Raw genomic sequence first — 16,785 nt, forward strand, 5'->3', positions numbered from 1 at the left:
GGTGAAAAATCAAAAATCTGTTTTCCAAGTTAAAAAAAATAATTATTTAAAAGCAACCAATTAGCAAAAATTTGAAACTTTTCTTGCAATGCGAACAGCTGACTGTGTGGCTTTTGATAAATCACCAGTAATTACTCGAATGTAATTTTGTCATTTGTAGTAAATTAGGTGTAACATAGTAACTTTTGGTACCTAATTACTGGTAATTTCTTAATATGTAAATCACTGTCTACTGGTAATTTCTGGTAAATTACTGATGATTTTTGGCAATTTCTGGTCAATTTCTGGTGATTTTTGGTAAATTTCTGGTAAATGTCTGATTAAATTTCTGGTAATTTCTGGTAAATTACTGGTGATTTCTGGTGAATTACTGATTAAATTACTGGTAATTTCTGGTAAATTACTGGTAATTTCTGGTAAATTACTGGTAATTTCTGGTAAATTACTGGTAATTTCTGGTAAATTACTGGTAATTTCTGGTAATTTACTGGTAATTTCTGGTAATTTACTGGTAATTTCTGGTAAATTACTGGTAATTTCTGGTAAATTACTGGTAATTTTGGTAAATTACTGATGATTTTTGGTAATTTCTGGTCAATTTCTGGTGATTTTTGGTAAATTTCTGATTAAATTACTGGTAATTTCTGGTGAATTACTAGTGATTTCTGGTAAATTGCCAATAATTTCTGGTAAATTACGAGTGAGTTTTGGTAAATTACGTGTATTTTTGGTAAATAACAAGTAATTTTGGTAATTTTTTGATGGATCTTATGATTTTTTTTACAATAAATGACCAGTAATTTCCAGTGCTGTGAGAACGCGGAAGTGCTCGTTCCCGTTCCCGTTCTTCGTTCTCACTATAAAGAACGCCGTTCTTTGTTCCTTATTGTTCCCAAATGCAACACCTCGATCCTGTTCCTAGTTCTTCTGCTCCATAAGCAGAAGCGTTCCCGTTCCCGTTCTCGTTCTCAAAAAAATTTCCAGAATTCACGTTCCTGTGTTCCCGTTCCCGTTCTCAATAGTGTTCTGTGGTATAATCCAAGCAATTTTTGGTGGAAATTTTTTCATTTTCTTCAATTGTACCAAAAAACAACTGAAAGTTTGTGGAAAAAGCTTATTTTTCCCTATTTTTCAGAATTTTGGGAGGTAATTAAAGGACCCTGAAAGAACATCTGAGAACGCCAAATTAGCACTCCGTTCCCGTTCCCGTTCCGTTCTCGGAATTTTATTGTCCCCGTTCTTGAGTAAGAACGTTCTTCAAGAAGATTTGTGGGTTAGTCCGTTCGTTCTTTGAAGGAAATTTAAAAAGTAGCGTTCTTTAGGCGTTCCCGTTCCCGTTTTCGTTCGTTCTCACAGCACTGGTAATTTCTGAAAAAATGATCAATAAAATTTACCAAATCAGTAATAGTTTCGTAGTTTTGAGTAAATCACTGGTATAATAATTTGGCAATTGGAGGCAAATTTTTGGTAATTTGATATCTTTGACGTCATAAAGTTAGTAGGTAACATTTGGCTAATTACTGGTACGTGCGAGTACCTTTCAGAAAGTTAATGAATAGCAGTGTCAAATTTTTGAAAGCGATCTTTTGACATTTAGTCGGACGTTTGAAAACTTGAAAAACATGTTAATGATATCTCATTATATAGAGTTAGGAGCAAAAAACATATCCATGATTTAAAATTTTCCTCGCAAAAAGACTTTACCCTCAAGGGGTTCCTACTCTATAACTTCAAACCCAATTATTTCAGAAAAATAGTTCTGAAGCAAACAACTGTATAATGTAAAATTCAACGAACATGATATGTACATATATAAATTAATCCAATTTTAAATTTGAACATGGCTTACTTTTGAATCAACTCCGTTCAAAATTTGATTTCAATTTCAATTCTACTTTTAATCAATTCTATTCTAAAATTTAATAAGAATTACTGGAATTTTCCAAACTCTCACCTTGATTCCTAGCTTTATAACCGCTGATGACGTTTCAAGAAATCTCCCTCCCTTACAATATTTTGTGAGTAATTGTTATTTGAAAGATTCGTCAGATTAAAAAACTGGGATGGAAAACTGAGGAGGGGAGGGAAGTCAGGGAAGAACTTCAGCACATCTTGCTCTGATGCTTTATTTTGGGAGAAAAATGTCTTTGCAAAGAATACTCGTATCTTAAATCTTATGTTACCTGTTTTTGAGCTTTTTTCAGTTTTTTTTTTCTTAACTTCATAAATTGAGCACCCAATTCATCTTAATACATATGATCATTAAATCCTAGAAATTCCATTAACGAATTTATTTATTTTATTTAATGAGCCATATACAGCAACTTATCGGCTAGAGGCTCATAAATATTACGAGTGAAAATGTTTTCCTAAATTCGAACATATTTCATCATTAATAAATTTATGCCCGGATTTAATTTTAAAGTGAATGTTTAAAAATACTCAGATTCAGCATGAACCATAAGGTAGGTATTTGTTTCTTGAAAAATATTCAATTGATTCAGACTTCTTTCACTTCTCAGCGTTAATCTTAAAATTTTGTTCAATTGATCATTTTTCATTGCCTATTTTACAATCGTTGATTTTTTGAATCAAGAATTGAGAGGTTGATTAAGTAAATAATTTTTTTTCCTGTTGGGTTTGTTTGAAAAGTAAAAGATCGCTTACTTAGGTACTGAGAGAAAATTAGCGTTTTTCTGCGTCGGTTTATTGTAGATAATTTGTACTTCAGGTTTTCGATCTACTTTCAATTTTTCTTTCACAAGTACCTACACAGAACCGTAGAGAAATTCAATTAAAAATCACACCTTTTATCGAACGTACAGTTGTCACAATTTCTAACGGTACGAATGTGATTGTCTGCAATGCCCAGGCTCCAATTCCACGTGATCTTTTTCTTATTTATTTTCTACGTCGAATAATTCGTTAATAAAGGCTTTATTCGTCGCGCTATATAGGACAAGGAACAGGGATCTTATTAGAACTGTGTGTAAAAAGCTGTCAGATGAGAAGCGTGCACACGTAGAAAGCAAATATTTCGGATTGACGATTTCATTAAAAACATAGCCTAGCACACTAGCAACGACCTTTCTCTTATCGTATAGCCTGCGATATCGTGTTCCGACGAGAGGGTAGCGAAAAAGAAAAACGAGGAAAGAAATAGCGGAAGAAATGAGACGGAGAAATGTATATAGACTTGACGTTGACTGGACAGAGAAAGAGAACGGGAACATGAGGAAGAATTTCTCTATTCTTTATTTGGAAAATGGTTTTTTAACGAGCGTTCGTGTGTGAAGTATTGATGACCTTTGCTCTCTCTGTCTCCCTCTCATCCTGTGAATACCTCTATTACATTACGAAATGTAGTACGAGACTCGACACCATCTACTACAATTTGAGCTTTCTGCGATGACGATGGTTGTATAGGTTGTTATACCTACAAAACCTACTACATCGTAAGGGTGTGACTATATGATGGGAAAATCGTCCAACTAGTCTTCAATTTGGCGTGTAAAATGAGTGTTTTCGATGTGGAATACGAGTAGAGTACTCGGCTAGTAACAAAAAAAAAAAAGCCTTTAGAAAGTAGCGAACGTTCAATTTTAACGTCTCGTTTTTCTCTCACTCTCTCAGCACTCTACAGAGTGCCGATGACGACAATGTTTCGAGTATTCATCTGTACTATAGAAAGGTGGTAGAGGTTGTATCGATTGTGAAACGTTATTGACTTTTTTTTTCTTATTTTTTGTCAGATGAAAAAAAAAAATTGCCAATCGAAAGATTTTTTTAATGTTCGTTATAAACGAAACGATTCCAGATACTGAGCCTTTACTGCTATAGTATGTTCCACAAATAAAGGAAACGTTTTCAAAGTTTCACAATTAATAAGAGTTTTTCTCGAGTTGCCCCGTTCGATAACCATACCATACAAAAGGAAAAGCAACTACGAAATTGGCATTCTTGTTAGTTACTCTCCTTATATATAATATAATAATGTTCGAGAGATGTTTCGTTATTCGAAAATAACTTCGTGGCGAAAAGATAGGGAAAACAGGCTGGCAAATTGGTAAGAAATTGATCACATTGTCGAGATGCTTCGAATAGCGCTGTTACTACTTAATTTGTTTGAACTCTTGACCAAGATAAATCAATCGATGGTTGCTTGATTGGATTTCTTTTTTCCATTATACGTGATTAAAAAGTATTCCTTTTTTTGCGTCTGTGTCTGTTTTTTCCGCCAACTTTTACGAGGAATTTTTTGGCGTGAGGGCTGCAGTGATGTGCAATTTATTAAGTTGTGACGTAACGAGTGTAATGTGCCTCTATATACTTAGTTCGTTTTTCTTGAGATGGGGATAAATTGATGGGGTATTTGATGCGTTATGTGAAGTGCTTTGGGACTTGATTGTTTTAATTTGGAGGAGTTGGTTTTAGAGGATGGTATAGACAAATGAATCAGGCTTTGGAAGTTTATAGTTGCTGTGAAATTGAATGGCAGTTTAGGAGATTTTCTTTTTGGAAAATTAAGTGCCATGATTTGATTTTTTTTTCAAAATCTGATCATTTATGAAGGAAAGGTGTTTTGAACTGATGAATAAATGAATTAGTTTACTTACTACTTACTTATTATCAGAAAACAGCTGGTTTTTAGTGCGGTAAATACTAAATAGGTTCTCATTCTCAAGTGGAAAACTGTCCAAAAATTACTATTTTAAAGTTATTTTGAGGTTTGAATTTGTTGGAAAAAAATTTATATCGTGTTCACAATTGTCAGTTAATTTTTGAAACCCATACTAATTGTAAAAAATAATTTTTCGAGAAAACGAACCATTCCCAACTGCTCAAAGTGCATAATTTTTTCAGGAGGTGATGTTAAGGAGGTGTTCAAGAAGGTTCTTTTTAAAAAATGCTAGTGAAGAAACTTTCTAATTAGATATTAATGAAAAACAAGAGTTTTTAAAAAGTTTTGACTGTAGGAATTTCAAAACTTCTGCATTTTCCAAAGAATCTCTTCAACATTAAGTGATTCCTATTTACTCAAAACTTTTTGAACCCTTTTCTCATCCTAGTTTTTCTCTTTTCAATTAAAATTATAATTCTGTGCAAAAATGATTTTAATCAAAAAAAAAAAAAATCCAATACGAACGTTACAAAGTACAATTTTGTGTTGGATATTTTTTTTGCTATTTGCTCATTTAAAAATTTCATTTCATTCCGCTGAGTTGTATGTATTACTGCGAAGGGTGTAGTAATTGAGTATTTTGAATTTTTTGTGCAGGATCGGCCTCATTAACGGGGTACTTCGGCGAATTTTGGATTAGAGCTTCGATTGAGGCCATTGAAACTATAGAGGGTATGAGCAGTACTATTTTTCTTTGTTTAGAGTTTAAGTACTTTATTTTTGATTTCCCATCTCTCGCAATTTATTAATACGGAGAACCGATGCAGTGATTGCCAAATTGGTTTTTAAAAAAATATAATTTTTCATTTGAACGCAGTGAACATCTTCAAAGATAGGTAGAAATTACCTACTCGTTTTTCTCAATGTCCTAAAATCGCCCGAAATCAAGGGATTGCAATCGATGTTTTAGAGTCAGCAAAAATAACATGCTGCAATCACCATCCAATAACTTTCATATTCTCTGCCTCGATTTGAGCTTGAGAAAAAATTGTTTATCCTATCTTAGTGGAATAGATGAGTTTAACTAGAGAAATTAATACCTACTACAAGATTTGAATTTTCTCCAAGTGCTTAAAATAAAGCGGGTGTATGGATCTAAAATGTTGAAAAAAATAAACTTACCCAGGTACTGAGTATCGAGAATTAGACTTCTTTGGGGTCAAGGTCAATAGCTTCCCATTTTAATTCAGGATTTTGAAGTCGACCAGTGCATCGAATGATGCCATCGTATGCTAGATTAAGCATACTGCATGCTCATATTTTCCCATTTTATTAATTCTTCACAATTATTCAGAATTTTTTCTGGAGTGATTTTTTAGAATTTTAACAAACAATGACTTCTTGCCCTGAACAAACCAAAATACAAGGTTAAAACCGTATTTATTGAGCAAATCGAATGTTTTTCATAGCTTTGCTCCTCAAATTCATAAACAGTCAATTTCACTTCTCAGGGTAGTTCTCAAAAGAAAGACAAATTTTGAAATGCATTATTTTGAAAAACAAAAATCATATTTTTGGAAAGTTTCGGTGAGAATCATTTGTATTTTTATTGGTGCCCCTGATCACTTTTCTTGTGTTGGTCGCAATTCAATCACCCGGGGGAGAGGGTACCTACAATAATTGAAAACATGACCTTTGACTTGCCTGATGCAATTAATATACTCGTAGGTAAATCGTAACAACTAAGTATTTGAAAAAAAATTTATCAAGTAATTCTAAAATTGAAAACAAAAAAAAAACATTTTAAGTAATAAAAACATAATCATATTATATTTCATTCAACTAGTAGAAGAAAAATTTAAATCTAATGACTACTTGTGAAGAATAAAAGATCATTTTACTAAGAAATTCTGAACAACAAATTAGGTCATTTTAAATTTCTATGGTAAACAACAGGCGAAGAAATCTTACGTTTCAGAACAGCTATAAATATACCCACAATGACAACTTATAATTTTATTTCTGATAAATGAAATAAGAAAAGTAGATATGATTTTCATTAATACTTACGATTTTACCGATGGAACGACGTTGGTAACTTACATTTTAAAAAACACACATTCAAGCCAGCTAGGGAATTTTTTGAACTAGCACTCATACAGAAGAGCCTGCTATGAAACTCTCATAACCAAAATTTTGAACACTAAATCAAGTTGATTTTAGATTTTTTGGAATTTTTGAAAATTTAAAAATTCCAAAAAGCCATTTTTATAGCGATTTTTCAATTTTTTTGTAATATGTAGATACATACAAAAACTACCGATTATAGTTCACTTTGGAGCACCCAGCTGTGTTCTCCAATTTTCTCCAAGAATTTTAAATTGCACTGGAAGACTGAAAAATAAACTTTGACATTTGTGATTTGATTGGTGTTTATTGTTGGGCACCATTTTGACGTTCCAGAAATGCCAGCTCAAATCTTGCATCTTCAAAACAAACTTTTCAGTTCCAGAAATAATGATTCAAATTTTCCAAAACTGTACACCCAGCGTTTTTTTTTCAAGATATCGTTTTATGTGCTTGAATAACCCCTCATAACTTGAAAACAACTGCTTTTGAAACATTTTTAGCCTTTCCATAAGGATTTTAAATTTCTATCAAAAATTGGAGAAACTTGTTGGAGGCTGTAAAATGGTCCAGTTGTATTTTTTATTTTTTTTTCGAGTCGGGTGGTCATGTAGACGTGAACACGTTAGACCATATCTTGGCAAAAAAAAACTGCTCGTGATTAGGGTAGATATGCCATTTTTAAAAATTTGAATTTTTAAATATTTTTTTCTGGAATTTATGAAATGATTAAAAGTTAACCTTCAGACAAGGAGTCCTGGTACTTCGCGATAACTATCTAAAAAGGTCGAGAGGTTACCCAATAAGCACCAACCAAAGTCAAAGATGCTGAACTTGTTTCTTGAGAAAATTGAAAACCAACTGAAAGCTGTAGAAAGAACTTGAAATTGACAGTTTTCGTCTGTGGGAAAAGAGATTGAAATAAAGCAATTCATTTTCACTGGTTCATTTTATTTGAAAAAAAATGCATATGAAAAAGTTCGAAAATTGCCATTGAAATAGCTTCTTTGAATTTTTAAAGCTTTGAAAAATACTTTAAAAATCCAAAAATGAACTTCCTTTCATAAAATTCTGGTTGGGGGAGTGGGGTTTCCGGAACATACGTTTTCAATTTTGCTTGGTTTTGTTCAAATCAGAAGCTACCTATTCGAAAGGTACTATCAACTGAAGAAAGTTCTAACACTCGACCGAAAAATTTGAAATTTTTCATTCGCTTTATTGAGGTCATTTGGTCATAATTTTTTGCTCGGTTTCATAAAAATTGAAAAAAAGTTGAAAAACAACCCACCCAATTGTACAATGTGAGTAGGTATATTGGGAACCTAATCTTTCCAAGATGGTCAATCTTGAGCTCTGCATAAGGGTTTGATACCTTTGATGAAATCCATGACCATAGAGGGTGAAATTTCAACGGCTAACATCTGCGATCGTAATCGAACCAGGACGAAGGTACTTAAACTCAAAAATATCAGTTAATTAGACAAACGAATTCATCACAACTTACACTAGGCACAGTTTACTGCGCATCTGAGACCATAACTGCTGTTGAAAGTGGATTTCATAATGCAATGGCCGTTAAAACAAAACCATAATGAAATATTACCAGAGCTGCAGCCACCCAATTCCATTTTTTGAGATTTCACGACGTCTTTTTAAAAAATTACTGCCTTCCAGATACTCTGTTTCTCAATTACAGGCCATAATAGATGATGAAGTGAGGATCCTGTGGTGTCTTAAGAGCCTTAGATGGATCCAATCAAGAAACTGAAGCCATAATCGTATTCTACATCTTCAAAAGCCTTAGATGGATCCAATCAAGAAACTGAAGCCATAATCGAATTCTACATCTTCAAAAACGTGCTATTGAATGATTTTCAATTATAGCTTGCACTTCTAGTGCTAATTTGAAAAATGAAAGTTCATCTTACCTACAACTGTTGAGATTTTCAATTTTTATGATTTACATTTTCACTCTCAAACAATTTTTTCTATTGGAAAATTTATCTAATGTCAATTTCTTTGAAACACGTATTTTCTACTAAAAATTTTGCTAACATTATTTTTTCTCTAAAACATATATTTCAAAGCATGAAAATTTGAATTTTTATTACGAAATGTTAACGTTAAATGTGGACTCCCCTCCCCTCCAGAGGTCCGCAGGAAGTTGAAAATTGAACGTAGCTGCTATTCAGGCCCTCCAGGCACTTATGCATAATTTCATGATGTCGTGTTTATTGTACGACTATAGACGCCTTTAACTTCAATTCCTCTCTGCTGGGCAATAAAAAAATTATATTGCAAATTTTGTCTTTTAGTAGAAATTGCATTGGAAATTCATCATTAGTGAATACAGTTTTCGAAAAAATGGCATTAGAAAAACGTATTATTATAGAGAAAATGCGTTAGAGAAAACGTCATAGAATCCATTGATTTACTTACTACAAAAAACGGCGTGATTTTAATCGAAATTGTCCAAAATTATATGATAAAAGTTCTGATACTCTATCTACCTTATCTCTGTGTATGTAGACTGTACAGGTTTAGATAAATATGTATTATAATACCCGTACCTACTTCTATATTCGTTCATTACACACGTATATTTAGTAGATACCTTTGCGGCAAAAAAATTATGAAAATTATGCTCGCTCGAATTGCTCTCTGTTTTAGCTCATAAAACAACAGGAGAGAACGCGATAACCTAGTTTTTCAAGTAGCGCAGTTTTTTTCTCCTTTTTTCCCCACCACAGCCTGCTAAATCTCTCTCACTCTTTCTGGCAGAGGCGTTTGCAAAAGGATGAGAAAATAAAGAAACGATTTCGAGAGCTTTATTTCAGTATGCGTATAATTTGGAGTCGAAACGTTTCGCTTAAGGGGTAAGAGATATGGCAGGACGAGGCAGCGGGCGAAAGAAAGAGAGAGAGTGGCAAATGAACGAGCTCAATGAAGTATACGAGCAGGATACGCGATTAACAGCCAATTAAAAAGCAAGTCTGACAATGGCAGAAAATGCTTCCACAGTGTCGGAGATTTAATTTAGATAAAGAGATGGCGAGCCAGGCAGGGTAAAAGCGGACCAAGATTTTCGGTTACTACTACAACACTATACGAGTATACTGCTGCAGTAGAGCGCGAATTAATAGTACGACTATAATATAGCTATAGTAGAGCTATATACTCGTACTTTATATAGGAAAATTGATATAAACGAGGAGTCCGCGAAGACGGTTGATAGGGCGGGGAAACGACACACCGGGTAGTGTAACGTTGTTTACACGAAATGGCGGTGTAATAAATTTCACGGCGCGCTTTTCGTTTCGTTTTCATACAATAAATCTAACCGAGCTCGGAGAATTGGAAAGGTGAGAAATTTCCCGATGGAGTCGGCGTGCTCCAGGAATAAGACGGGGGTGCGGGGATAGGATTTTAAAGAAAATTCGAGCAGACGTGGCGTAACTTCGGAGCGAGAGTTTTTAAAATTCTGCCAACGAACCGATACTCTGTAGGTTGCTCGAGTTAAGGATATTAAAACGACGAAATGAGAAACTACCCTTCTATTTTTTTTCTGGCTTTTTTCTTGAGAGAAAAAACTCCGAGTACGTTTTGTGTGACCTTTACCTTTAAAAAATATTAGTCATAGAGAGAAAAATGAGCATTATTTTTTGGGTAGAGCTGCGATATCATTGGTTGGGTAAATTTTCCAATAAAACTTCACAAACAGGGCAGAGTTGTTTATGGCGTTATCGATGCTGGTCGAAAGTTAATACCGAAGTTAGTAGGTCCTTTTTTCAGAGTAGGGTATTGGAAAATTTTATATTCCCTGGTAACCTTTTCTCTTCTTCGTATAGTATCCGAGACTATAGGAACGTGACTGAAAAAAAAAACCTAGAACTTGCCCAGTTTACCCAATACACTCTGATTGAATCGAAAAACCCAAGAATGTTTGAAATTTTATCGAATACCGAATACATAGAATTTGTATAGAAGGTGGTGATTTAATTATACGACTCGGTTAAAGGGTGGTGGGATGCCTGTGTAAACGTTAAGGGGGGTTTGGCTGCGAGCCAAGTGTATTGGGAGCCAAGCCAACCAAGCAATGTCAGGGCTTTCTTCGTGAGAGAATTTCTCGTATGATGAGTTGCCAAAGGCTTTGCGGTAAGAATTTGTAATTTTGTTGACAGTCGCGAGAATTTTGAAACTTGTCGAGATAAGAAGGTGTAAATTTATCGTCTCGTTTGTTCCTTTCCTCTTGTTCGGATTCAATATTTGACTAATCTACATTATAAGAAATAGTACAGGGTGTCCTGTCTAGTGTTTGAAAAATTTCAGATTTGTTGCAGAAAAGAACAATTCAGGGTGTCTACCAGGTCGCTATAGCGTTAAAAGTCGCGAAAAGTCGCGATTTTGAAAATAGGGCGCTGAAGTCGCGAAAAGGTCGCGATTTTCGCCAAAAATACCAAAAAGTCGCTATAAATTGTCCAAACTTCAAATTTTAAAAACTTTTCTTATTTTTAGTTAATGGCGATTTGGAAATTATTTTTTTTGGGGGGGGGGGAGGTACTTTTAACTGAAAAAAAGTCGCTAAAAGTCGCGTAAAAAAAGTCGCTATTTTTGAAAATTAAATTTTGGTAGACACCCTGCAATTTTTACTGTAAGATTTCTTCAGTTTTTAAAATAAACCATAAAACAATCGAAACTGTGGAGTTGATCAAGTAGTGCTGATTTAAATGCTTGGGACCTTCACAAGAGTACCTTTGAGACTGATCAGTTAAAATCAACTTCTCTAATTTGTAGATGGGTCGAAATGTTTCTGTTTTCAAATTCTTTCCAGATTCACTCCGATCAATGCTCACATTAATGAGAACTCTCGAAATTTTATTCGAATGATATATCTGACGTTCTCAACTGTTGGAATTATTTTTCCACCGGGCATAGGTATATCAATAGAGCAGATGAAATATAACATCATCAGACAATATTTCAGGACCTGAAGTGCTTTCTTCAATTTTTGATGAATTTTTAAACTTTGAATCTGAAAATGCAAATATTTCTAAATTTTAACAAATTGAACTAAAAAGCTGAAATTTGGTGTGTGCTCCATTTTTGACCCTCCAAATTGACTGAGGACGGATTCGAGCCATTTTGAGTAACTCTGGAGCCTCCAGCAGATTCTTGGAAAATGAAATTGCCTCAAAACTTGACATACAATGAAGTTGGAAAGCTAAAATTCACTTTATACTCAATTTCAACATTCTGAGTCGATTGAAGGTGGTTTCAAGCTGTTCTGGAGCCTCCAGCTATGTTTTTGAAATTCTGGATCTTCAAAAAGTGCCATAGAAACTGTATTAATTAATTTTAGCGTGTACATATGAACGTGATTGGTGTTTGTAGGTGGTCTATTCGACCGATTATGCATCATTTCTTCAGGGATTTTATTATTGAAAACTTGACACTTGTACGGTTTAAAACCGATAGAAATTTGATTTTAGGAAAATAATGTGTAATCGTCCACGTACGTTGATCACCACCAAAGCACCTTCGTCTGTCTCAAGATTGCGACAGATTCATCATTTACTGAGTTGCAAATATAACTACGAGTACCTACTACTTATCTTTGTGGACACTTTGATTAATCATTGGCTTTGAACGGAGCCAGGACGTTTGTGTGCAAGGGACAAGTGTTATCTCCAAGAATTGGGTTGTTTCTTGTTACCTGTGGCAAGGAAAAAGTTATTATGGCACTTTCTGAAAATTTGGAATTTTAAAATGTGGCTGGAGGTTCCAGAGCGGCGTTCAACCACATTCAATTAACTTGGCGTTTTGAAAAATTAGGGCATAAAACAAATTTTAGCTTTTTAATTTAATTGGGTGAAATTTTGTAAAAATTTCAACTTTCAAAAATTTGCTGTGAGCACCAGAACTGCCCAAGACGGTTTGAAACCGTTCGCAATTTTGGGGGGAGGGGGTGCGGAAGAGGGCTAGAAAATAGGCTACTTATCAAAATTCAGCTTTCCAGGTCAATTTGGTGAAATTTTGAATTTTTCACATTTTGACCTAAATTTTGGGCTGCTAATACCTATATTTTTACCGGATCTTTCGATTTAATTTCGTCCGGTTGAAGAAATTATGTGTCAGTATAATGATGCCTCCTTTGTACTCGGAAGTAGAAAAAAATCAAGATTGCCTACTGAAATCTATACCCAATTTGTGGTACTTTAAATACGGAGGTACTTCGGAATGTCGTTCGAAAAGACCTACATAATATTTAAAATTTTCAAAGTGCTGACATTTTTTGTGGGGCATTGAGAGTTCTACACGCTAGATCGTGTTTATTTTTTGTCTGAAGTCAAAATTGAAGGCATTGCAGCATTTTAAAAAAATTAAAGCATTTCAAATTCACAATTTTTATATATTTTTCAAGAATTTGAGTGCTTTTAATTTCAAGTTTGGGTAAAATGAGTAAATACAAATACCCACATACAATTCAACTTAACAAAACATGTTACATATTTTCATCTTTTGCCTACCTACCGTCAAAAATAACGAAGCTATCATTGATTTAAGTCAGCTTCAATATTTTTCACTTAATTGTATGCAATTACGTATATCAAATGTCCTTTTGTTTGAAGATCATTCAATGGTGTTTAAGTTCAGTTGTATTCATTTTGCCTAAACTCAAAACTAAAGGCGCTCGTGTTTTTGGAAAATTAAAAAGTGCAAAACTTTTTGATCAATTTGATTTTTTCATTTTCGATTTTGATCCTAAGAAGTGGGATAGATATATTTTTCTCATCGGTGTGTTAGTGTGAAAAGTTGATTGAAATCAAATGTTTCCCCTTCAAAAATCGATTTTTTAAATTAATTGATTTTTTTTTCATTTCAATCATAGTTTAAATTTTTATCATTTGAAGAAAACAAAATCAAAAGTCAAAAGCAACCAGTGAACATACCCATAAAGCAAAAACTCTCTTGTAAATCAGATGGTTTGTGAACTGAAGTCACATACCTCGGATTCTGCACTGTTCGTCAAATAAATTGTTGAGGAAAGTGGAGAATTTTTCATTTTTCCCCTTCCCCTCCAAAACACCCCAAGTGAGAAAAAATATAAAATTTAAGTGGAGAAAATTGGTAATTGCGCGTAATTTTCGAAAAATTTTCTCCCTCGCTTCGTTCGGGTCAGTGTAGCTCATCAACGTTTTCACGAATTGACAGATGATGCAATAATCTTGATAATTTCATCAATAATATCATACTCTCTAAATTTGAAACAGTCAATTTCACTGCTTAGCAGTCACGACATTTTGCCTTTTTAAAGCAGTAGTTTTTTTTACTGCAAAACAGTGAAAAATTACTGAATTGGTCAGTAAAAAATCATTTTGACTGACCAATTCAGTAATTTGTCACTGTTTTGCAGTAAAAAAAACTACTGCTTTAAAAAGGCAAAATGTCGTGACTGCTAAGCAGTGAAATTTGACTGCTTTAAATTTAGAGAGTAAGTGAGGGGGTGAGGGAGTGTACACCCGGACCACATAAATTTTCAAAAATTCGGAAAATTGAATCAAGCATTTGAAATTTGGCTAGATGGTGAACTTTCGATGCTATTTCAGTTTTTCTGTGGTCTAGTTCAAATTTTTTTTGACAGTTGAGAAACCTCACTTGCAAGTAGAAACTACAACGTTGACAATTGATTGCGTAAAATTGAAAGAGAAACTAATATCTGCATGCAAAAATTTTTTGAAAAAATTAAATTGTTTTGTACGAAGAGAACTACAAACTTTCATTATTTCTAATCAGGATTTTCTACTCTCTAAATCTGAAACAGTCAAATTTCATTGTAAAAAAGGTAAAATGTCGTGACTGGGATAAACAGTGAAAAAGGTTGCTGCTGAAATCAGTTATTTTAAATTTTTTACTGCTGACCACAGTAGTTTTTGACTGGTCGATGCAGTAAATTCTTCATTTCTGACTGATTAATTCAGTAATTCCAAATCTTCTGTCCACCGTCAAGTGTTTGAGGGCAGTTGGTTTCCATGCTGGAAAAAATATAAAACAACTCACTCTAACAAATTATTGTAGAAATCCTATATGGGACTCAAATGTTTTGTTGCGATTTTTAATTTTTAAAGTTGTTCAGTAGTACATACTTCAAATTTTGAGTTTCAAACAATAAGTAGTACCGACTTATGAAAATTTCAAAAATTGACTAAAATTTTAAAAAAAAACCTTTCTCGTGCTCCTTTGAAAATTGAAGACGTCATAACAAAAAGGGGTATATATGACGCATATGTCCTTTTTGAGACGAATCCATATTGTTATTCTTCAGACCTTCCTCTATCATATGAGACCAACCCCACTTCACAAAGTCGAAAAACCAGTGAGATATCGCCATTTTAAAACTGTGAAGTCGATTAAAATTTTACTTTTTCAGAGATAATGGGTTACTCATGGTCGATTTTGTGTTGTCAACCATTATTTACCTGGTTTAAATCCAAAAATTTGCTCAAAAACATTTTTAAATCAATAAAAAAATTTAAAAAAAAATTGGCCAAAAAAACTTGTCTTTTTTGTTTGTTTTTTTTACTCAACATAGCGATCTTTTTTCAGAGATAATGGGTTGCTCATGGTCGATTTTGTGTTATCAACCATTATTTACCAGGTTTAAATAGTTTAAATCCAAAAATTTGCTCAAAAACATTTTTAAATCACAAAAAAAATTGGCCAATTTTTCGCTTCAAAAAGGACATATAATTCGAAATGTTTGAGCGCTTACCGCTAACACACAGTTTCCTCCAGACTGATGGTGCATAGCATTTCATATAGTTAGATAGTAAGAAAATAAGATAAAATCGTCACCATGTTCAAATATGCACATTCCTAAACTTCACAAGCACTCTAACTTTCAAACAGTTTTTTCTCAAAATACAACTTTCACACATATGTCCTTTTTGCTATGACGTCTTCAATTATGAAACATGGCGTAATCCGATTCAATTTATCTGCATCGTTCAAAGGACTATGTCAACTTGAGGAATCAATATAAAATACCCTTCATCCCTCAACTTACACTTACATGGTTTGGGGTTACAGTATTACTAGGCAAAATGGTCGGAATCTGCACCACAATACCAAATACCTACTTGTATGAGCAAATTTTGTCGACTTGTGCATTTAGAGATCCTATCAAATGGAATCTACTGGCCCAATATGCGAAATTGAGCCCTCCTTATGCAATTATTACACTCCCTCAACTTGAGATTCCGCAGTTTATAAAATAAGTGATCTGCTGAAAACTACAATGGAACTAGAAATTCTTCTATACTCCATTCATTCCCTTTATTTCATCAAATCGATTCTCAAGGCCTCTGCTAAGGCCTTTTTTTTCTCCACATAAACTTGACCATAAATGTAAAATTGCACGCTTTATTAGGAATTCACTTAGGTGTAATTTTTTTTCTTTCTGAAACGCGAGTAAAATGAAGCGGAAAGGAGAAAAAAAAACGCGCCAAAGATAAAAAATGTTACGCGGTCTAAAGTGAAGTGAAGAGTGACGTAGACAGCAGGCAGAATGTAGGCAGCATGTGTGTGCTTCGGGTTATGAAATTTATAAGCCTTTCTATATATTCGCTCACTACAGTACAAGTTAACCGAAGTATAAAGCAGCAGAAATGAGGGATGATGCTGAAGAGAGCCTTCAGTACAGAGGGGGGAAGGGAAAGGGGAGGAGAAATGGTCAAATAGTCGAGTTGCACGGTACATTTATTTTGAGGGCAGGTTGTTTCTCGACCTTACTAAATCCCAACACCGGAAGTGTTGTCCGATAATGTACCCTTGCTCGGGTGATTTTTCAAGTCTATTTTTCCTCTTTTTTTTTCTCCATTTGTATGGACCAACGAGTGTGAAAAATCGTCGACGGGTGATATTTGAATATTCATGGCTATGGAAATGATTTCGTTAAAAGCGATGGACGAGAAAAAAGTGTGAATTTTTATCATTCAATCGAGCTTCGTGTCGATGTTTTTGGAAATTACTGTTCTACT

The 16,785-nt window shown here is 33.9% G+C and overlaps 1 protein-coding gene across 9 annotated transcripts in view; it reads left to right on the top strand.

Moving 5' to 3' along the window:
• kcc (solute carrier family 12 member kcc) overlaps nucleotides 1-16,785 on the top strand; it is a 650,839-nt gene that overhangs the window by 595,710 nt on the left and 38,344 nt on the right. For 4 of the 9 annotated variants that reach the window (XM_065363362.1, XM_065363363.1, XM_065363356.1 and 1 more), the window contains exon 2: nucleotides 5,279-5,353. The exons of the other annotated variants lie outside the window; for them this stretch is intronic. In XM_065363362.1, coding sequence (XP_065219434.1) covers nucleotides 5,279-5,353 — 75 coding nt within the window. The remainder of the gene's footprint in view (nucleotides 1-5,278; nucleotides 5,354-16,785) is intronic. 9 annotated transcript variants of the gene reach the window in all.

This window comes from Planococcus citri, chromosome 4 (assembly GCF_950023065.1).
Source record: "Planococcus citri chromosome 4, ihPlaCitr1.1, whole genome shotgun sequence".
In the NCBI taxonomy this organism is placed as follows: Eukaryota; Metazoa; Arthropoda; class Insecta; order Hemiptera; family Pseudococcidae; genus Planococcus; species Planococcus citri.